The sequence below is a fragment of the Manis javanica genome, chromosome 11 (assembly GCF_040802235.1).
Source record: "Manis javanica isolate MJ-LG chromosome 11, MJ_LKY, whole genome shotgun sequence".
Taxonomy (NCBI): Eukaryota; Metazoa; Chordata; class Mammalia; order Pholidota; family Manidae; genus Manis; species Manis javanica.
The window spans coordinates 101,702,552-101,725,975 of NC_133166.1; the positions used below are offsets into that span (position 1 = coordinate 101,702,552).

At 44.4% G+C, this 23,424-nt stretch overlaps 1 protein-coding gene across 12 annotated transcripts in view; it reads right to left on the bottom strand.

Annotated features, from left to right (window-relative positions):
- The window catches only part of SRGAP2 (SLIT-ROBO Rho GTPase activating protein 2), a 225,303-nt gene that overhangs the window by 111,114 nt on the left and 90,765 nt on the right, over positions 1-23,424 (bottom strand). For all 12 annotated transcript variants that reach the window (XM_017648950.3, XM_017648947.3, XM_017648948.3 and 9 more), the window contains one exon: positions 16-178. In XM_017648950.3, the coding sequence (XP_017504439.2) occupies positions 16-178 (163 nt within the window). The remainder of the gene's footprint in view (positions 1-15; positions 179-23,424) is intronic.

The window sequence follows — 23,424 nt, forward strand, 5'->3', positions numbered from 1 at the left end:
AAAATAGCTATATACCTTTTTAAAGAGTCTTCCTGAGTCCTCGCTGACTTGGACAAATCGAGGAATGATATTATTCAGGTAGATGTCACTCAGGGTGGTGTGGTCCCTGCTCTCCCGCTTCACTTGGTTTAAGAGGAGATTCCAGCAGTTGACCGGAGAGAGAACATTCTGATCCTTCCTGCAAAGAAAGAGCAAGAAAAAAAAAATCAACGTTGGGAGGCAGCCAGGGCCAACACCTCGGACTGCAGTCCGTGTCACAGAACCACAGCCATCAGGGCCAAACCAGAAACAGAGACATTTTCCTGAAGCCTGTACCTCTAGTTTTCTCTTTTTCTAAAAACTCTGTGGAGAAAAAAGGAGAAAATAAGAACAATGAGAGGGAGAAGACAGAGAGGGGAAGAGGGAAAGAGGAGAAGGAGAAGGATTATCTGTTGAGCAGCTACCATGTTCTAGGAGCTGGCATTTGGGATAAATGCATCATCTCATCCAACCTGCATAATCTCCTCGTAAGAAAAGAACTGCCATTATCCCCAGAAACTCAGAGGGGTTGTCACTTGCTCACAGGCAGTAAGAAGAGTCAGAGAGCCAGTAAGAGGGAGTCGGGGATAGAACCACAGTTCTGTGTTGTCTGCCTAGAACAGGTCCACAGTGCCTGACTCCTAAGCTCAAAACCTTGGACGCTAAGTCGTTTGGTTTGTGTAGTTAAGAGAGTTTGTCAGGGTCAAGCACCAGAGCACTACAGACTAAATCCCGCCCCCTCCCCACCCAACCACCACCACACGTATCTACTGCAGGAGTCAATGAAGACAACTTTGGAAACATTTACATGAAAAAGTCACTAAAAATGCTCAGGCCCATAGAATGCATCTAAGGAGGTTTGATCTCATCAACTGAGCCATTATCTCATGTCCCATACAACCAAGAACAGAAACCATATGTGAATACATGTATTCCTAAAACTTCAACAGCTGAGTGGAGCAGTAAAGTGCCAAACCTAAATCTCATTTCTAATGAAAATATTGTGACCCAAAAGAATTACTGATTAACTACTCAGCTAATAGCACTGAGTTAAGCAATAGATTTTCTGCCTCTGCTAGCTGGATTTCTTTCAAGAGAGAAACAGAATGTAGGGGCTGTTTGTGTTACTATTTATCAAGGGCTTACTGTGCACTTGAACATGGCTAGACCCTATACTCACACTGTTTAACTTGAACCCTACAACAACCAGATGAAGGGATGTTATTCACCACATTCAGCAGATGAGGACTAAGAGTGGTTGAACATCTCATTCAAGGTTGCCTAGCTAAAAATTGGCAATGCTGGAATTTAAAACTAAGCCTGCAAAAGAGGGTGGGGGGCTCTTGATCACTGCAAAGAATCACAACCTCTTCATTCCCCTTTTCCCCCTTCCCTTCCTACAGTCAGGCTCCTAATGCAAAGAAAGGGAGTTACGAAAGGCTTGGTTCTTAAGTCAGCCCCGCCTCCTCTAAGGGCTGGAGGCTGCCAGGCATCAGGAATTTGTAACTCATGGAATTCAATTTAGCTGGTCTTTTCCAATCCTGTTGTAAGGTAACTAATTAACAAATTACCACATCACACACCTACTCTGGCTTCAGAACATCAAACATCTATCTAACAAGCGGCAAGAAGTTGCATCAAACCAATGAATATTAGAGGCCAAACTGAAGCTGTTCTACACCTGCCCCTCACCCTCACCTGTGCCCCAGGCATCACACTTCTGTGGTCAAAATCCCTCACATGGTGTGCCTGCCACTGAGGTACCATTATGTTCACTTACCTTACTAGGAAAATTAAAAGATTTCTATGAAAATAAAAACACATAGTAGCTGAGAGAGATATATACATGTAATTAATGTACTCCTTTCAAAATGTGTAGCATCTGGGGGTCAAAAAACGTGACTAGGAAATGATCCTAAACTCAAAACGTGAGAGATTTGAGCACATAACATTCAGCAACATTCGACGTTTCCATTGCAAGAAAACTTTGAAACTGATTCCAAATCAGTTCAGTTACAAGCTCCTAAATAATGTAATTTACATTTTTGTTGGGTGGCAAGATATCCATGTCCTCAGTAAGTACAGAATATATCAGGCAATAACATTTGCTCTGTAAAAGGGCAGCTCTCCCAGAATTTTAGCTTTACATCTGGTTTCCATCCACTTCTTATCGGTGAACATAGCTTGGTGGTTTCTAATCTTTTCCTGTAGTGCTTTACACACACTAAAACTGATTTTTACAATTCAATGTCACAAACATATAAACATTTGTATCTTAAATTAACAAAATACAGTATTAGGGGCCTTAGCGGGCATAATAGTGCTGATGTTACAGTGCAGTGTAGGAGACAAAGAAAGAAAGCCCCGGGATAAAACAGAACAGCAGAAGTACAGCCACCCAGCCAGCTAGCTCCCAAATGCGCGGCACTGACACAGGTGGAGGCAGGGGGGGCAAAAACCAACCTACTACCACGGAAAAGGACGCGGAGCAAAAAGCCCCCAGAGGACCTTGTGAAGAAAGGATCAATACACAAAGATGAGTTAAGAAAAAAAGGATGGGCAAACAGGGGCTTCTTTTAAAATAAAATGCCTTATCACTTAACATGAACAAATGTCTATTTATTAAGAAGTTCTAAGGTGCTACAAGTACTTTTACCACGCATATTTATTTCCACCCCTAGAGCATATAGTGGGACACCTACTATTGAGTTCAGTGAGAAGGACCTTTAAAAGTGTGAAACTCTGAAATTACAGAGAATCACATTTCAACTTCAAACAACTGTTAACACATCCAGTCAAATGAGCAACCCCCATTTAAACATGCAAGGGACCCCAGACGCAGGTTCCCTGAAGTAAACACCACTGCGATGTCCCTGGGCTGCTAGGTGAGCTGGGCCACATGAAAGCTTTGGGATAAATGCATGTTGTAGGCAAGCTTTGGGATAAAGAATCAATGCATGAATCCTTACTTCTGAAAAAGTGGTTAGAATGGATGTTGCTCTGCACAGGTTTGGTTTTTAATTCAAGCCCGTGTGCCTCCTTGGGAAACGCTGTGCAGATGAGCACATGACTTGACACGCAGAGGCCAAGTTCAATGACATGCTGCAGAAGGCTCAGGGACCTATGCTGGCTTTGTGGCAGGCCATGGGTGGGTAGTGAGAATGAGCATGCTCAGTATCATCCCATCTCATTACCAATTATTGTAATGCTAATTATACATTTTGGGGCTTATCCAATTAATAATTATAAAGGGAGGGTGGGAATAGCTGCTAGGAAATGTCAGTGATTCAGCTTCAAAACAAAAATATTCTCCTTTTTCAAGCATGTAAACCAAGATTATAACAATGTATCTGTGTCAATCAGGATTTTCTTGATATTGAGCAATCCAAACCAGAACTTGAATGCTGAAACTGATAGGAAACTGCAAGTCTATTCATAATCCTGATTTCAATATTTGGGGTTCATAAACACAGCCCCACTGTCCTGACTGGCTGACTCTGTAATAAGTACCCTACAAATTTGCCCTCTAAAAGTAGATTCAGAGCAATTAAACACCACTTTGATCTGTTGCATATTTGGGGGTTCTGTGCAAGATATTTATTTTTTAAAACAAGAGTCTATAGCTTGGAAAAAAAACAGTGTTACATGGTGTGGGGGATCACGGGGAAAAGAGTGTAGCACATAGAAGGCAAATAGTGACTGTGGCATCTTACTACACTGATGGACAGTGACTGCATTGGGGTGTGGGTGGGGGACTTGACAATATGGGTCAATGTAGTGACCACATTGCTTTTTCATGTGAAACCTTCATAAGAGTGTATATCAATAATACCTTAATTAAAAAAAAGTTTTTTTAAGTGTTAGACTCTGTTGTCTTTTCTTCTAGGGGTTCCCACTCTTTTTTACCGTAATTGCAGCTTTTCATACAGTATTTCTGGCTCTTTTGAGTTTGTATACTTTCTCAGACATAGTCATCCCTTTTCAGCTGAGGTGTTTTAATTCATTCCTTTATTTATTTTGGGGTAGTTGTGGGGTAAGAGAGGTGAAGGGCATGAGGCAGGAGGGAAACACAAATACACCATAGAGACAATTTTACCAGCCAACACAAACAAAGATGAAACACACTTCAGGCTGGAAAACAAGCAAGCCAATGAGACGCGATTTCATAGGTTGCATATTAAGATTTTGCTAGAGCGGGTTTCCTGCTTCAGCAGCTATGCAGCCTTATTTTACGTGGGGCCACTAGAGCCAGAGGGACTTGGTTCAGTCAGGAGATTGAAATTTGTCTTTATATCTGTTCCATTTATCATTTGTTTGTAGTTTCTTTACTTTCCCCGCTCCCAGAGTCTTAGGTTGTGTAATGCTTGGGCATTTAAAGAAAAGGGTCTGCATCCCTTAGGAATGTACTGAACAGCTGCAGACCCCCCTCCAACACTAATCTCTAAAAAGCAGACAAAATATCCAGAAGTATTTTTCTTACTTAAAAATTTCTTCAGGAGGATGATCAAGAAAACATAACATGGTACTAGAAAGAAAATGCTTCTGGAGTCAAAAGAAGGGGGGCCCAGAAAGTCCTAGGCAGGTTCTGCATCCGCAGAGGAGCGTAGCATTATAAATGCACTAAAAGATAAGCCTGCACAGCTGAATCAAAACTACACTAGCCCAGTTTTTCTCCTTCAGCTCTGACGATTTATGGACAATGAGCTTAGCAACAAATGCTCAAAGGGATTTCTCTAAAATATCTAGGTGAAGAACTGACTTCATAAGGGTCCCAGTTGGCCTCTATATTACACATTCTTTTTTTTTTTTTCCGTAAAAAAACTGTGTTCAGTTTTAGCTGTCTCACCCATGAAATGGACCCAGCTCCCTAAAGATCTTCAAAGCACGACTGTAAAATCCTGGAAGCGTTCCTGGCCTAAGGTGCCATTAATTAATAATCGCTACATTCATGGCTCTGCAGACGGAGCACGTGACAAGCTTGGCGTTGCTGGATGGCCGAGCTTCTGCGTTGCTCTACGCTAAGGTACCTTTCCTTTTGGCTCAACAGTCTTGCCCACTCCACGGGGCTGTTGTGTGGCTAAAATGAGATGCTGGATGCAAAAGAACCGAACCACAGCAACAGTACAGCACTATACAAATGCGAAGAAATGTTATTGTTTGTATTTCCAAACAAACTAGGACTTGACTTTTCATCAGTTTCCAGCTGCTCCTCACCTGGACCTGGGCCTGGTCCAAGAGCACACAGCCTGCTGAAAATGCACAGAACCTTGGCAGACCATGGTTGGGATACGCAGCAGCAGCAGGCAGTTCACCAAGCAGCTGGAAGTCTCTGGGAAGACAAGAGGGAGGTACCAACGGAAGAACAGAATTTACTCTTCCGCTGTCCTTCCCTGACGGGCAAGGAGGAGCAATCAGTCCTGCCTTCCACACCGGGAACTGGGCGCTGACGCAGGCGGAAGGAAGCCACAGGAGCCCCGATCCCCGGAGCCCCAGATGCTTGAGCAGCTTCCACTGAGCCCCAGCCTTGCTCTATCCTATCCAACCTGCCAGTCTGTGTATATCATTACCGATACATCTAAGAATACCGTTTCTCACTTTTAAAAATAGACATATATGTGATGACAGGCAAACCCAAAATGAGTTAAATATACCATTTAATATATGTTATTGAGCACCCAACTATGAGGAAGTTTTTTTTTTTTTTTTTTTACAAAGGTGCATGCTTAATAAACGGGATCATTTAGTGATGGCTGGACAGGGAACTAGTGATGGGGGGAAGACTGGGTTTTTAACCTAAATTCCCTCCTGGCACCTTGATTAAAATGAAATGAACTGAGGCAACCAAAAAGATTATTTTATTCAGATGAGTGTTATTAGCCTTTCTGGCTTATTTTCTCTTTTATGCATTTTGCTGATGCTGACAGAAGCAGACAGCAGGATAGAGAGAGGCAAAGCCGGAGCGGATTTATCGTTTGAAAGTGCCGTGCATAAAATCAGACCCTTGCTGACCCAGATAAGCCAGAGGATGGATGGGATTTGCCGGGGAAGGTGCTAAAAGAAGGAAGGGGGGAAAATCACCCAGGTGGGAACTGACTTGAAAAGGATTCTGCCTGTGATGGTGGCTCCTGGTTGTAGGATCCAGTAGTGCAGTGGCAGCCTGGAGGCATTTTCCAAAGACAGGAGGGCAAACAGGCAGGCAGGCGAGGAGGGGGCAGGCACACTTCTCGGGGCTTATCACAGCTCCAGCTTCAGCCTTGCCAACAATGAGATCATAGTAGGAAAGCTCAGACACAGAAAGAGCACAGGGCTAAAAGCAAAAATGTATATACCATGTATGGAGAAGTGAGCTTTTGCATTTTCAGGGACAAGTTAATACCACAAATTATCTTCAGCAGACAGATGATTAGAAAGGATCAAGTGGTAGACCCATCTTACTCAAAATAGTCTAAATTGTCCCCTATAATCAGGTTTTGAGGAAGAGCTATATGGAAATGGAATTCTTGTGGTTCTGGATTAGTTCCAAGGAGCTCAGCCACACCCTCGGGATAATGGCATGTCCAGGAGCTGGGAGTTTAGGAATCTGCGTTGAAGTCAAGTACTGGACTAGCACCATGTCTGACATCTTAATAACTATTTCCTGAAAGATCACAGGACCAAGGTTCCTCTGGGTCAGGTCAGAGACGTGGGTGTGGCTCCCAAATCTGAGCCATTCCTGACCCTAACTGAAAATGTCTCCATTAATTTACGTCAGGTGAGAGACTTTGTCTTCCCTTCATCCACCCCTATCCCACTCCATGTTCACAGAGTGGGAGAGGAGGCTGGAGATTCTTTGAATCGACCAACACAGCTCTGGGGACCCCAGGAGACCAGACACGGTGGTGGTGATGGGGTTGACCCCAGGTTTGAATGTCTGCCACCCAGATTTCTTGACTTCTTTTTTTCCAGGCTCCTTCCCTGGGTCTCTGATGTCTGAAGTCTTCTTATTCATTCATTCATTCATTCATTCATTCAACAAATAGTGATTGGGCACCTACTATGTGCCAGCCACTATTCTGGACATTAGGGATAAAGAAAGCAATATTCTTGTTTTCAACCTGTTTCTCTCATGTTCCCAGACCTCCTGGATCCAAAACATGGCTTTACTGCTCCTAGACTGTGCATCAGCCACAACCCACATCTTATCCTGGTCTTGACTTGTGTGGACACTGGCTTGGACAAACCATTGCAGAATCCTGCTCTGACTGGCTTAGAAGATCCGCCTACCCATAGTCCTCTCTATGGCTTCTGCAGACCTGGGGATTTCCCTTCATTTACACACCACGTCTTGCCATTAGCATACTCAGAACTACAGGGATGTACAAACAAAGCGGCTACTAACGCCCTCCTTGTGTAGTCTGGGTACAATCTAAATACTGGAGAATAAACACTATGCATTCCACTCCGGTCTGATCCACAGACCTCAGGCCTAGAAATTAATTCATGTATTAAAGGTCCTCCTGAAAGACTTCCAAAATAGGCTGTGATCATATAAAAAGGTCTGAGTGATGAATTCGCTAATTATAAAACACATCATAGCAAGAGTAAAAGACATAACCAAGGCATGGTTGACGACTGAGGAACAAAAAAGTAATGTATGTTTCTCAGTTTAAAAAGACTTTATAACCATCTACGCTAACAGTTGGATCCACATATTCCATAGAATAACCTGTGAACAACTCTACAATTACATCTTCAGTTTTTTCTTCTCTAGTTAATTAAGATGTCACCAGAAACCCGAGAAGTAATTACAGTACATGACAAACACACACAGAAAAAAATACATACATATGTGTTAGCAGATTTTTTCAACGAATGAAATATTGGGAGACGACTAAGACAGACAGCCTGGCTCGCCCCTGCTAGTTCATCCTAGAGAAATAAATACCTATTGGAGCCCAACTGGAATAACCTCAATCAGAAATCTACACACTTATTTTCAAAGCTGTAAGCACTACCTCGGGAGCAAGGCATGTCCCTGGCACCAGGCATAAGCAGAGAAGCTTGGTCTACAGTCAGCAACTCCTCCCGCCTGGCAAATGGTATTTAAGCATGCCAAGTGCCAACAAGCCAGCAGAGAAGAAAGGGTATCCCTAAGATTCAGGCCTTCCCCTCCTGAATGCCTGTTAATGGAACAATGAGTTCCCTTACATGGCTTATGATAACAATGAGGGAGGAGGAATAAAGTAGTAGGACTTGATGCTGTGGAACTACAGAGCTCAACCGAATGAGGTCTAAATAGTCACCAGATCAGCTGCGCGCATCATTACCAGTTCTCCTATGTTATTTTGATATTTATCTTGCCTTATTGAAAGGAAGTCTGTTGAGGGCAGGGTATATTTTGGAATATTCAATGAAGATCTATCACCAAGATTGGGTGTGTCATTGAGCATCAACAAATGACAGATGGCACAGCCACAGGAATCCTGTAAGTGTTGAGCACAGTAAGGCTATTCATGTAATGAATGGTTAATATCTGTAGTCTCCACAAATCTTGCCTGATCAACTACTACAGCCTGTGTCTGGGTGGCTGCTGAATGGCTGAATACCTCCGCTGGCTTGTGTACCCTAAATTACAGAATATTATTAACTACGCCGACACTTTGTTGGCTGAATTTAAAAGGGTTGGGCAGAGAGGTGCCCTGGTCAGTTTCCAGGTTAGTAGGTTACTAAGTCCTACAGGTCTGTAAGGAATCTGAATGAACACTGATACCCTGTCTCGGTAAGGTGGTACTCTGTGGAAAGCACCTTGAAATACTCCTATGACCAAGAGCCCATGCTTAGTTTTACCACTTATTAGCCAAGGAACCTTGGATAACTTTGGGCCTTAACATTTCTTTATCTTCTTAAAAAAATACATGGGGACCGCAGACCTGTCCTACCTAACTCACACGGATATCAGGACGATCAAGTCAAACAAGGTGATATCCATAAAAAACTTCATAAACACTGAAGCATCCCACGCCTACAGATCAGTATTGTCATCATTTGTTATTATGGTTTTAACTATTCTCATTACTTGCCAGTCCACACAATGCATTTATATCCATAAAACAAAGTAGCTAGAGTCATGCATGTCTGAAAAGACAAACATGTCCCCAAATTCCCAGGCCTTATTGCCCAAGTTGCAATGAACTTGGCTTTATAAGTTTTGTACTTCATCAGTACACTAAATAGGAATACATATGGTTGCCATAAACTTATCTGGCAGTTCCCCAACTCAGTGAATCTCCTATACCAAACCAGGAGAGGCTTTAAAGGAAAGACTTTTAAAGTGCAAAGAGAAAAGCCAAAGGATGCAAAAAATAGAATCATGGAATTTCAGAGCTAAAGGGGGTGTTTCAAGATGGTCTAGAGTCTTTTGTCATTTTCTAAGTAAAGAAATTGAGGCTTGGTTGTGAGTATACTTGAGTCTGAGGTCATACAGTGGCAGAGTCGGGCAAGAACCAGATCTCTAGACCAGCAATAATTTTCTTATTTCACTGAGGTTATTGCTCTGTTTCAGCTGGAAAGCCCCTGCCATCAGTAAAGCCCTGGTGCTGAAAGAGTTAATGGACAATGCTCAGCTGCCCGAGCCCCAGAGCCCAGAGCTATTCTAAGACAGCACATAACAGGGATACCAAGTGTCCAGGAACCCAGAGGGAGCGAAACCACTGGTGCCTACGGCGCCGGAAAGCATGTGGACACCGTGCACGTGGCTACACATGCAGGGCAAGTGAAGAGGAAAAGCAGTTTTGAATCCCATCCCATTCTAATCTGGGACTGGCTCTGGGCACCTACTGACGGGCGGAGCCACACCCCAGCCACTCTGTAAAATGACCCTTGCTTCCCTCACTCTCTGGTCTGTGGCCTTAGTTAACTCCCTGTCTGCTTCCACGAAGACTGCAATAGATATTAGAAAAAGAGGACTATCAAGGGATATCAAGACCCAGGAGTGAGCATGGGAGATTGGGGTCACCTGGAATGGGAAGAAACTCAGTCTGGACTCAAAGGACACCCACTAGTATCTACCATTCTCTAAGTAAGTATGTGATCTGGAGCCTTGCGCAGTCGGGCTCCTAAGCCTGTAAGAGAGTCGTTTCTCCAAGGGTGAGTCTGCAAGGCCTGAAATCACCTTGCATGGGAATCACCTGAGGAGTGTGTTTAAAAGGTGGATTCCTGGGGGCCTCTGCCAGACACTCTGATTCCCTAGGGGTGGAATTCTGCTCAGGAGTCTCCATTTCAAACACACACCCCAGGTAATGTTATGCACACCAGAATTTTAAGAACCAATATTCTTAAAGCAGTATTTTCCAAACTATGGGATTCAACCCACTGGTAGGGTTGAAAAGAAAAATCAATTCTGCTGGTCACCACCTAGCATGTCTCAATAAATGAAAAAGAAAAATGTGGAACAGAATAACTAACACCAAGTAGAAAATATAAGAGTACATCACATGCAGACCCCAGCCTCACCTTCTCTGTATGACTGAAAGGACAGAAATTCCTTAGCCCTTGAGGGAAGGTTCAAAAAGAGCCCAATTAAAAAAAGAGTAACAACCCCCCCTGGATTATCAACACAGTCTCACCCTGATGGTTAAACCCATCTGCCCCTAGACAGGGTAAAACTGGGGGCAGAGTCTTTAGAAACCAGCCTTTGACAAATGAGGCATACAAAGAAAAGACGGAAAAGTGACAAGGTCTCACGTGGAGAGGGGAGGGAGACGTGGGGACACAGGACAGGGAGGAGCACCAAGGAGACGGAGAATCAAACCTCAGAACCACCCTGAAATGTCCTGCTGCTTTTCAGTGATTCGTTTTCATGGGCGGAAACTGGCACAGTGTTTGTGATGCTTTGGGTCCATCTGTTTTTGAACTTAAGCTGTAGGCAAGACTGAGGGCCGCTGGAATCGGCAGCACTGACCATGTTCCACGTACGTGGAGGAAGGAGAGAAACGAAATGAGTGTGTGGGAAATGGAGAAAGAAGGTTACATGGGGCAGAGGAAGGGGAATCTGGCAACCATCCCCAGACAGAGGGGGGAAAACAGCCAGGTCAGCATCGATGCACAGGAGCTCAACGAGGGGCCGAACATGTGAGTGAACAAGGCCAGGGAGAAGCAGCAGCAGGGCGGCCTCAGAACAGGGAGTGGGAACAGTCCAGCAACAGGCCGCAAACCCTGCGAGTCTGGGTGCCAGTGAGCAGTGCCCTGAGGCTTCACGTCAGAGGAGCCAGAGCAAGATCACTCACTGGCGCTGCATCAAGCATATTATCTCAACGGAGGTAAACCGTCTTCATAATCATAATGGAGAACGGCGGTGGAAACTAGATTCTTGGTTCCCTAAATGCACGTGATGGTGGAGAAGGGCAGGGAGAATGTGAGAGGAGTATGCTTAGCAAAGTGGCAAGGACCTCAATCCACAACAGTCGCAGCACGCCCAGGGACTGAGGGGCATGTCCACAGGATGGTCCTTGGTGTATGCTCTTGGCTGGCCTATGGCCGCCTCACTGACTCCCAATGATGCCCTGACTCAATCTGTGGGTAAGCAGGTTTCTCCTCCTGAGAACGCTCCATCTCCAGTCAAGAAAAAGGATTTGGCAGCGAAAAATGTCATCCAAGACCCAACTCTGAAGGGGAAAAACTTAAACACAAACAGATAAAAACAAACCAAATGGTATTTCAAACAAATAATATAACCATACTGAAGGTCTAGGGGCCGGAGGAAAAGGTACTAGCCACAAACGTTTGAACACTGTGTTTTGGCCCTCAAGGCTAAAAATAAAGAGAACTCTAAGAACAGTATTGAAATCTAGTATTGGAATCTTCTTTTTCCGTGGCATGGGTTAGCACTTCTGAAACTACTTTATATACACTCTAGGAGGAATAAGCAATTACATAAATATATTATGGATAATGGACAGCAGGTTTTTCACTGCTTAAAAAACAGAGCTACAAAAATGGAAAGGGGAGAAAATAGGATGAAACATGTGGTACTGGGTTGGAACTGAAGATAGCCACGTGAACTAAGGCTTTACTATGGATAAGCATACAGATGGAGAAAGAGATATGAAAGTATGTGGGTGCATGTCTGTGTGTGTACATACACCTATTCACTACCTTCCTCTGTTGAGAGGGATTCCAAGCCCCGGGATGCCAGGAACAAAGGTAAGACCTAGTGCCCACGGGTTCCAAATGCCATTCCCCACTAAACAGAACCCGGGCTCTTTAAAGAAATGGCTCCAGAGCTAAAGCGACAAAAGGAAAAGATGAGCCTGGGGCCTCGTGTGCCAGAAAGGAAGGAAGCACTCAAAGAATGGTGGGGACATGCCAAAGGACACAGGAGCCAGCTTGAAGGGACTCCACTCACCAATCTGGGACAATGTGAACATTGAAATAAAAAACGGTAGAGGATTATAACCTATTGAATAACCTCACAATCTATGAGTCTGCATTGATACAAAGAAACAACCAGACAAATACACGGGGGACATGGCAAAGCTCTTCCTTACAGCAGAATCTCAACGGATAATTGTAGAAGGGATGGTGGACACTGGAAAAAGTACCATTTGGTAACCATGATAACAATAATTGATTCGAACAAGAATCATCAACAGATCCTAAAACCAGCAGGTGTAAGGTTTGAAGAATGTCATGATATGTACATGGTCGCAAAGTATCTCTCCAAAACATACGCATTAGTTACAAAACATAAACAGATTTCTCTTTATGGTAGAGAAACCTGGCAGACACCAGTGTAACCAAATGATGAAAGTCAACATCACCAGTCAAAGGACAAACCACCAGCAAGGACCTGCTGCTATGATGCAGAGAAGAATACGGTCGTCTATGGAGGAAAATGAAATCATTTCTCCCATCTTTCCTTGGATGGTAAGTATGTGCTACCTTGTGTTTCTTTTATTCATATAAAACTTGTCTTTCAAATGACACAGTGAGCCTCCTGGGGGCAGGCTGGGGCCTAGATCTTTCTGTGAGCCCAGCACTGCCACAACCTGTTGGTCATTGTTGATGATGAAGAGGACGCTGTGCTGACTTTTGAATCACATATAATACAGCTGACTAAGAAGGTCGCTCAACAATTCTGGTTCTGCAACCTTGACCTCTATACCTTGTCAGAACACACACACACACACACACAGACACACACACACACAAAACTTCAAAATATTTCATATTAAACGGTAACTTCCATGAGCCAGAATAGTGGCTTGTTCTTCTCTGCATATCTAATTCTTAGTGAGGCCCTTGGTACAGAATAAGTGTTAAATAACAGAAACAGTGAACTTCACATACCAGAACTGGCATGCACCAAAACTTTCTACTCTATGCTAATACACAAAAGAACCAGGAATAGTCCTGTTATTTTTTTTTAGAAGAAATAATAGCACAAGGATGTTCTTTGCCCCCAAAATATTAAGTGACCTTATCAAAGATTTTTGAGCCAATCCTTTCTGGCTAGAGTGGCTCAAAAACAGGCCCAGACCTGACAAATGGCTTTTTTCATTTGATTAAAGGTGAGAACCTTTCTAAAGTCTTCTTTGATACCAAGAAAGCTTACTAAAGATGTATTATATGTATTTTTTTCCACGTGGATTCCCCAAACTATGTTGTAAAGCAGGTTTCCTAAGCATTCCTCATTTGGCTGGAAACTGGGGGCTGGGAGTCGGGTAGGGATGAAGAAGAGGCGGTCCTGGATGCTTTATAAGCCGGATTACCTTCACCCACCCTCACTGAATGAGGTAAGAGTCTTGGCAAAACCAACACTGAGAGTGTGCAAGACTAAGGCTAGCATCCAAGACAAAGCCCGAACAATACCATTTAATCCATGTATTATCGGAACCCAAATGGCTTCCGGGGGTGCTAATGGCAGAGACTATGCGGCTTGCCTGCCTGGTGTCTGCATGCATGTGTGTGCAGGACTCAGGTAGGGAAGGGCACACATTTCCACTCTCGACTAGAGGGAACAGAAGCAAAGAGGTGGCTGACAAATCCAGTCTATGCATAAAAAGGGGGGCAGGCAGGAGGGCAGAAAGTCAATACACCTAAGAAGCCAAACCCTTCTTCACCATGCCTGCCTTCCCAAGTTCACTTGCTCTCTGTTCAGAGTCCATTCAACAGCCTGCGCTTTTTCTTCCAAAGGAGCTGTCTGAGGCATCACTCCCACCTGTCCGCTGCAGAGTCAATCCTGTACAACTTCCCTTTCTTTGCTACAACATTGAGATGCTGCCTGTAAATTCAAAGAATTTCAAGCATCAACAGAAACCCCCACCCAACCCCTAGAACTTAGTTATGAACATCTGTGTACAAGGGTTCAGGCTGAGAGCTGCCAGACTTGTGCGACCTCTGCTTTAACACGGAGGCTACCAGGGAGGGATGTCTGAATTTCATGCGAGGATGCCCTGTCCCAATTGCTTAAGCAGAAATCGGCCAGCCCAGCTCAGCATCCTACCACTGAAGATAATCCTGGTTTGTTTGGTTCATTTTCTAATCCTGGCTCTTTCACCCGCTGTACCCAAAATGTTACGAAGCAGAGCTGTGTACTCACTGACCCTTCCTGAATGTAAAACGGGAGGAGCAGCGAGCCAGTGATCAGCAGGGGGTCTGTAAGGGCGGGAGGTAGAGGGAAGAATGACCCTTTTTTCAACTCTGGAAAATCCAAATCCTACTTTTTTCTCATTCTTTCTAAATCCTTCATTAACATTGCGCCCTTCCCATGTGATTTTGTTTCTCCTCACAGCACGATACTTCAGTGAAGGGCAGGAATTAGATAGTAAAGTCTTTACTTCAATCAACTTGGGGCCAAATCGACGTGAGAACATACGCGTGCTCTCTCCCCTTGGCTAGCTGAGTTGAGCAGGAGTCCCTCCAGACTACTCCACCTTCCCTCCCTTCCCGGGGGCTACTGGAACCTGCTTTAAATGGGGTCCTAATTTTAGATGCATGTGCCCATGAGCATATGTGTTCTTACCGTGCTCTCTCAGCCTGTCTGATTTTCCCCTTCTCAATTATGCAAGTCCACACAGCAGAGGCTGTCTTTTCTTCTTCCTGGTAAGCCCTCTCACTTAACGCAGTCAGCTCCCCATAAAGATGGCATGGCTTTTGACTTTAAAAGAGAACTGGATCAAAGTCAACTCATTTAATTGGCTGTGAATTCCTGAGATTTAAAAATCCTTCAAACTTGCCACACACTGCTTCATGGGTCTACTACTGAATTAGGGTGGGGCTTACAAAGGCCGAGCAAATGAACGCTAAACGTTCCTGCTCCCCAGCACTGTTGTTAAGGGACATGATCACCAGTGTCTCCGTCCTGGCAAGCTGAAAGCCTGCGGTGTGTCCTGCTGACATTCCAACGGTGAGCCTGGGAGACCCAGGAGCCTAAGCAGCCTCCACCATCCTCCCAAATGCTCATAAAGCACGTTCCGCTCCCAACCTGCCCTCTTTCACTCCCTACCCCTAAAAGCATGATGGTATGCAGAAGCTGGCAACCTGCTGTTTGGCCTGAGGACACAAATGACCCAGTAAACCACATTCTTGTGCTCATGACTGAGGTCTGTCCTGCACTGGCCTCTGGTCTTGACAGAGGCCACCGCAGGAAGCTTAACAAGACGGGCATGCTTTTGTTCACTCAGGTGTGGCTGGGACCCACGGACGCCAGCACTATACCTTTACGGAAACCCAATGACTTGACAATTAGTGTTGCTTATTGACTCCAGGAGGACAAGGAAATCAGAGGATGATTGTAAGACAAACGTCCCTCCCTTGGTGATTATGAGCTTATATCTAACAGGCTGTGGTTAGTTATCTGGTTCAAGGCAGTTCAGGACACCTTGTGAACACAACATCCTATAGGACAAGACATACAATTGTTAAGTTTTTATAGGAACTGGACATACAATTATATAGAGTCACATAATTGCATACTTCCTGCCTGGTGCAGCCATATCATAAAAATCAGGAGGGAGGATGAGTTCACCGTTCATGAGAGCCCACAGGGGTCGCTGAGGAAGATGGAGACTGACTTGGTATTATGGAGGGCCAGGCTTAAAAATGCTTAACTCTGCACAAGGAATAAATAATGCATCTTCTCTGCCACGTTTTACTTAATATAGCTATGTTCAGTTCCAACTCCCAAGGGTAAGAATAATAGCTGCTGCAGTTTACATTTACTATGTGCCAAGCACTCACTGTCTTAAGGGCTTCACACATATCAGTTTCACTTAATCAGCATAACAATTCCACGAGGTAGGTACTATTATAATTCTCAATTTACAGATGAGGAAACTGAGGCATCAGAGAACCTTCAGCTAAAGTCACACAGCTTGTAAGCAGAAAATGCAGGATTGCAAACCCAGGAAATCTGGTTCCAGAACTCAGCACCTTCCCACTTGTGCTATATACTCCTTGGGTAGCGTTCAATACATCGGCTACCATTTGTTGAGCATCTAGTAAGTTACAGGCACTAGGTTAGTGCTTTACATGTTATATCTAATTGTTAGGACAACTCCTCAAGCAGTGTGACTCCACAGTTCATACATGAGAAAACCAAAGCTAAAAGCGTAAGTGACTTGCTCAAGGTCACACAACTGTAAAGGAGACAGGATTCAGACCCAAATTTGTCTGGATTAAAAGTCTCCACTAAGTCATAAAACCTCCCAAAAGAGCTTTCCAAGGAATTCTTCTGCTGTGGAAGATTGGCCACCACTCTGTGGTGTCGGTCCCCCAGGCCACCCCTCTCGAGCCTCTTCTGTCTGCTTTGTCCCTGGATGGGGGTCTTCCAGAATCTTCCACAAAGGACCCAATCACCACCAAGACTGGGCCAGTGAAAAGCTTACCAAGTGAACTTCCCCCACAGCAAAGGGAAGCCCTGCTCGACACCAGATGTCACATCTGAGCAAAACCTTCCCCGAGGGAACAAACAACTCTCAAATATGTCCAAAACGCATGAGTGACACCCTGGCCCCAGGAAGCAAGGGCTTCTCCCTTCTGGCAGCTTCGTGCTTCCTCCTACTTCCCTCCTCGAAGTCACCCCATGCTCAAAGAGGAACTTGACAGTCCTCCACCCTTTTCTGATTTGCAATCACAGCTACAATATTCTCCATGGCCAACTGACTATGCTTTGCAACCCAGTGCTATCTTGTAAGACTGATGAACAACTCTGAACTCAACTCCCGAGGAGAAATCCATCGGCAACAGGTGACAAGACAGCAGAGACTGTGCCCTTTCAAATACAAGGCCCAAGGCCAAGAACATGGACTCCACAGGAATTCCTCTTTAATTAATGTGTACCTAACCTCCCACTGAAAGGAGTATTGCAGGTTGAACGTCTACCAGATTCTTGAGATACTTCAGTCCTGCTCCCTCGCATCCCTTCCAATATTACACAACATAACCAGCCAAGTAAGCAGTCTGACATTCCATGTGTACCTGCTCAACAGACTGCTAATTTAATGTTGGCAAGAATAAGATCCTGTCTTTCTCTTATCCCCAGAACCTAGCTCAGTGCCAGGTATACTGAACGAATGCACAAATAAATGTATCTTTTAAATCACTCCCTGCAATCTGAGAACCACACACAATATAAAGGATTTCCCCCTTTTCTCCTCCTAAAACCTTACTACTGGCAGTCAAACATTTCCAAGGCCTCGACCATTACCTCTATGAATGTGCCCAAATCTCTACCAACAACCCAGACTTCAACCTTGAATACCACTGCTCATTTTCTGTCAATTACTGAAAATTTCAGCTTCAATATCTTTCCACTATCTTAAAATTAACATCCAAAAACCAAATCTCTCATATTCCAGCCCTTCAATAACAACTCCTCCTAACTTTGGTATTTCTATTAAAGACACCATCAATCTACCAGTCGCCAAGTCCACAAGAAACTTCCCAGCCCTCTTTGGTTTGTGCTTCCAAGCTGACTGAAACCCAGATCCCATCTGTCAGCAATTCCTGCAGAGTCCCCCTGTGCCAGGTGTTTTCCATCTGTCTCTATGAGCACAGGGGGGCAGGATCTGTCTTGCCTGGCATGTGTCTGGCACATGGGAAGAGCACAAGACATATTTGCTAAATGGACTGAAGGGTCAATTTCTATTCTTTTCATTCCTACCATCCCACCCTAATTTAGATCCTTATTATCAACTGTGGCAACTGGTTTCACTATCTCAAGTTTCTTGTCATTCAGCAGGCTACCACCTTAAGGTTAAGGTTCCTCTTCCTTAAGCAAAGTTCATCCCTCAGTTTGCACACTTGCTGTTCAGACCTTCAGTGGTTTCCAGGCTACCGCATACAGGCAAATCTCAACGGCAAGCGGCAAGGCCCGTGACTCTTGATATGATCCTTTCTTCCTTTGTCCAATTCCTCCGTATACAGTTGCTACCCAGCCAAACCCGTCTACTCACTGCATCCCAAACGTGCTTTGTACTTTCCTCCTGCTGTGTCTGCCCCTCCTGCTTACACCTTCCCCCTCCCTCTCCATCTATCAAAATCCTATCCATTTTCTTCAAGGTCTGGTTCAAATCCTATTCCTCCTTGAAAGTTTCCTGACCGCACCAACTGTGCCCCATCCCTTCTGTGGCACGCACTTGGTACCTACAGCGTATTAGCTTACGCTGAAGATTTATTATCATATTCAGGTGTCATTTATTCCAAACTAGATTACAAATAAACATGGGAAAGCACCACTGCTGCTGCTGCTTTGGCCCAAGAGTCTAGAAGAATGCCTTATAAATGTTCAACAAATATTTGTTGTTGAGGAGAAGGAAGAGCTGGAAGAAAGAAAAGATGTTGGCGGCAGCGGGTTATAAAGCAGCAGAGGTCTCTGCGAAGAGTACAGCAGGATAGCACCATAGAGGTATTCCTCTAAAACTCAACAGGAAAAAAACCACTACCTCAAAATAAAAGAACAGACTGAGCTATTAAAAGCAGGAGATCAAAACCAAGTGAGCTGTGACTGAAAGGTAATTTACAGCACATCTATGTAAAAAAAACCAGTCGACGCGTTATCAATTAGAGTCCTGCTGGGCAATATTAACACAGATTCCACTTAAAAGAGACAATCAAAGGCTCAGCAGCAAATAGGAATACATTTATACTCTTCAAGGGCCAAAGAAAATGCAAGGACATCTTCCCTAGGAATGCTTCCTACCCTCACATAATGTTTTACCTCTGCTCTCAATCAAACCAGGCCGAGAGGATTTCAGACATGAACAGTGTCCTCCCACAATTCAAAGGGATAAAGGAAGCCATGTTACTTATCTTAAACAAAGCAGAATAAGGCAGAAGGGAATAACCGCGGTAAGTTCTAGCTGGAGCATCTCTCGCTCTTTCTGCGGGGCCGGGGAAAGAGGAGCACGATGGGAAGCCAGGGTCAGACTTTGCAACGGAGTCAGAGCTGTGTGGGCCTTAATGAGGGTGTTTGCACTGAGCACAGGGCTTGAAGGACAAGAGATGAGCAGAGCAAAGCAGAATAGGAAGCCAAGCCACAGGATAATGGCTTCCGGGGTAAGAAGTTGTCCAAGGGCCTGGAAGCAAGCGGTTCAGCAGCATTTGTCCCTAACTGCAAGCACTGAAAACTGGAACAAAGTACCCAATGCAACCACCCAGGATGAGAGGCTGAAAGCTGGCCAGGGTGAGAAACTGGCCTGGAAGAGGATGGGATGAATCCATGTGGACCAACTTCAGCCCTGGCCAACCCACCCCATCCCGAGTTGAATAGTTTCCATGTCCCTGAGAGGCGTCTGTCCAGAGCTGCTGCTGGCAGCTGCTCCCCTGGCAGCCCAGGGAGACAAATTCATGGCATTGCTGGGCCAGCAGCTGCTACGGCTCTGGGGGAGGTGACGAGTGCCCGTTGAGATGCTCTGGGCAGAGAATGAACTATTCTAGGGACAAGCCCTAGAGTCAGCAAAATTGAGGCTACACTTCATCAGCTGAATGAAAATACAGTACAATTGCCATTCCAGGGCCCCAGAAACCCACAGCCCTTCCTCTGCCCCAGTTCCTTAGACTTCAATTGCCTCCTGCCCTCACACTTGGCCCATTTGTTCTATTTCCAAGGGCACTACTTCAGTTTAGGAACATTAACCTCAGACCCACCACCATGCCTCCTTAACATGTCTCCTCCTTCCAGTCTCTCCACTCCAGCTGAACGCAGGCATTGCTGCCATAGTTATCTTTCCAATAATTACGTTCTTGCTCAAAAACTATCAATGGCTCCTGCAGGCTTCCCAAATAAAGCCCAAACCTGTTGTCTAGCATTCATGCACCACTATAACCTGGTCCCTACCAAATTATCCAGACTAATTTCACTATAGCATTTACTAACCCTGCTCTTCAGCAAAACAGAGTAGTTATCCACCAGCTTTGTTTTTCCCAGCATTGTGCCTTTATTGACACTGTTCTGTCTGCCTAAAATGCTTCCTCCCCCATCACCTTATCCTCCTCCTACAACGTCTGCATTGTCTCCATGGAATTAAGCTTGTAGGACCAATACCTAGCTCGGGCGCTTTTATTTTTCCATCTCTCTTTGCATCTCTCACAATACCTTATACATCGAAGACTATCGATAAGAAACTGCTGGGATTAACTTTTACAGATCTTCTGCTTGAAGGACTTCTGGTTCCATCAGACAACACTATCCTAACTTACCTTCTATCCTTTTAACTGCTTAAAAAAAATCTCCCCATCTCCCTTCCTCCCCTACCCCCAGCCCCACTTCTGGAAACTTTTACATCCAGCAGTAACTTTTATTGCTCCCTCCATTGGGTGTGCCTGCGCCTAGCATCCTGGTTTTAGCCCTTGGCTCTTCGCTTCCTCTTCTCTGAGCTCACATGCTTTCTTATCTTCCACATTCACTTTATACTGTAGGCTCTGCTATCTGCTGCCAGTTACCTCTTCCCTTTGCAGCACATCTCCCCCTGAATGCCTGAAGGCCTTCCACTGCCCTAAGTGGGGGGCTGTCCAAAGTAGGTTCGCTATGCCAAATGAGTCTCCATCACAGCCCCACTTCTACCACAGATGCCACAATTCTTCTGTGTCACCAGGTTTCACACATTGGGTCACCATTACGGTTCTTTACCTGTCAGTCATCCAGTCCTGTTCAGTGTCCCAAATACTTCTTGAAGATATAATGCACCCTCCCCTCCATACCTTTTTGCTATCATATTGTGTCCTGATTACCTCCAAAAAGCTCCATTTTGGTTTTCTCTGGAATAAAAATTCATTCTTCTCCCATATCTTTCCTCATGTATCTCTCTCCACATAAGACCCCACAGGAATACCACTACTGCATAAAATATGAACTCCTCAGCTTGTCTGTCTGAGAGCCATTACTGGTTGTCTACTTATCTAACCTTACTTTTCACTGCTTTTGAAAATATCTCTCTACTGTTCTCATAATATTTTGCTCATACCTCCACTAAAGCCCTTTTCACATGATATTGTTTACACGTCTCTCTTTCCTGTTAGCCAAGATTCCGGAGCTTATCTTAGTCTCCGTAGGAATCAGCACAGAGCACAGTCCCCAGTAGGTATTTAAAAGGAGTTTGTTGAATAAGCAGATCGTCACTCAGGATAAGAACAGACAGGAAGCTATTAAGGTGCACTAGCTGTAGAGTGACAGCAAGTGGAGTGGGGGGGTCCCCCTCTTTCAACTTCTGGAGCACCTTGTACTTTAGTTCCACAACACTTACCTCAAGTCATCTAATTGTGTGACTTGTTTAAGCCGTTTCTGCCTTCTTGTGCCTAAGGAAGAGGCAGCGCCCGGCCACTGCTGTGTCCCAAGGCACAACGTCCGGCCTGAAGGAGGTCAAGGGATGGGCCATGGATATTTGTTGAAGGAATGTCTGAGAATCTTCCTTTCAATGACGCTGGATCCCTCACCAGTCCCTACACCCCCGCACCACCAAACACTCCTGCTTCCTCGCAGCTGCACACGCTGTTTCCTCCTACACAATCCAGCTTTAAAGCCTAACCAAAGTCCCACTTGCTTTGTGAAAACTCTCTTGACTATTCCAGATCCTTCATCTTTCTCTGACGATTTACCTCTGGCCTCTTATCACACCTATATTTGACATAAAGCCAATGATCTCTTAATGAGATCTTTATTGCTTTGTCCTCTAATTGCTTCCTATATTAAAAATCTCTTTCCCTCAACCAGACACTGTGTTGGATATTGTGTCTCCCTATGGATACACACAATAAATTTCTCTTATATCTTCCTATATCCACACAATACAGATGACGTAGCTGGCTCTTAATAAATACTCACTGGTTGCTTGAGAAAAAATGAAGCTTGGGGAAAAGCTTTATCAGAAGGGAAATCAATTCCTCCAGCCTTGGAGAAAATTCCTTATTCTTTGTATGTGATCTTAATCGGAGCAATTCAGGTTACTTAGGGATTAGTCCATCCCTACCTTAGTAAATACGTCCTTAAGCTGAGAATATGATAACTAAAAATCACATGCAATTTTAAATTTAGGAGGAGCTTTCCTACAGAATAAATCCAACTTTGAATCCATTTCCTAAAGCAAATGATTCCTCCCCCCAACTCTTCGTTTCTCACATGCTAAACTAACATTTTATTCTCTTAAGATTGCTTATCATAAAGAGAACAGGACTTGGGAAAATTAAGAGACTAAGAGCAAAACATCTGGAGGAGATTCTCATTCTGGCTTACGTTGCAAATATCATATGTACTCCTCAGGGTTGGCTGGCAAAGGATAATTTGTGTCCCAAATTATTAGGGCAATGAGCAAAAATAGAAAATAGAGAAAAATAAGGTACACTTGGCATTAATTCTTAAATTCATTCATTCATTCATTCATTTACTCACTCAATAATACTTAGTGAGCATCTATTACATACCACATATTCCCCTAGGCCCTGCGGGAGACTGAAAGATCAGTCAGAATCAGAATCAGAAAAGTTCACATAGTCCAGGAAGGGAAGACAATATAAGGCAGACAGTGCTGAATGCCCTAACAAAAGAACAAGTGAAATGTGGTAAGAATTCAGAAAAGGGAGAACATTCTTTCTTCAGGGAGAATCAGGAAAGTTTAACATAACAGGTTACATCTGAGATGGGTCTTAAAACATGGGTATGCCTTTGACATGCAGAGATGTAAAGAATGGGCACGTAGGCTCAAAAAGAGCATGAGCAAAGCCCTTTGGAATTAATGTTCAGTTTGTCTAAGATACAGGGGAGCAAAACAGGAAATAAGATTGAAAAGGTACTCAGGGCCAGACGTAGAAGGATCTTGTCACAGTAGATCTGACAGTGGGACCTGACAGTCTACACCTCTAATAACCCAGGTGGTGCTGATATTGGGAAACCACACCTTGGGTATCAAGAACAAAGACAGTGGGGAGCCACTG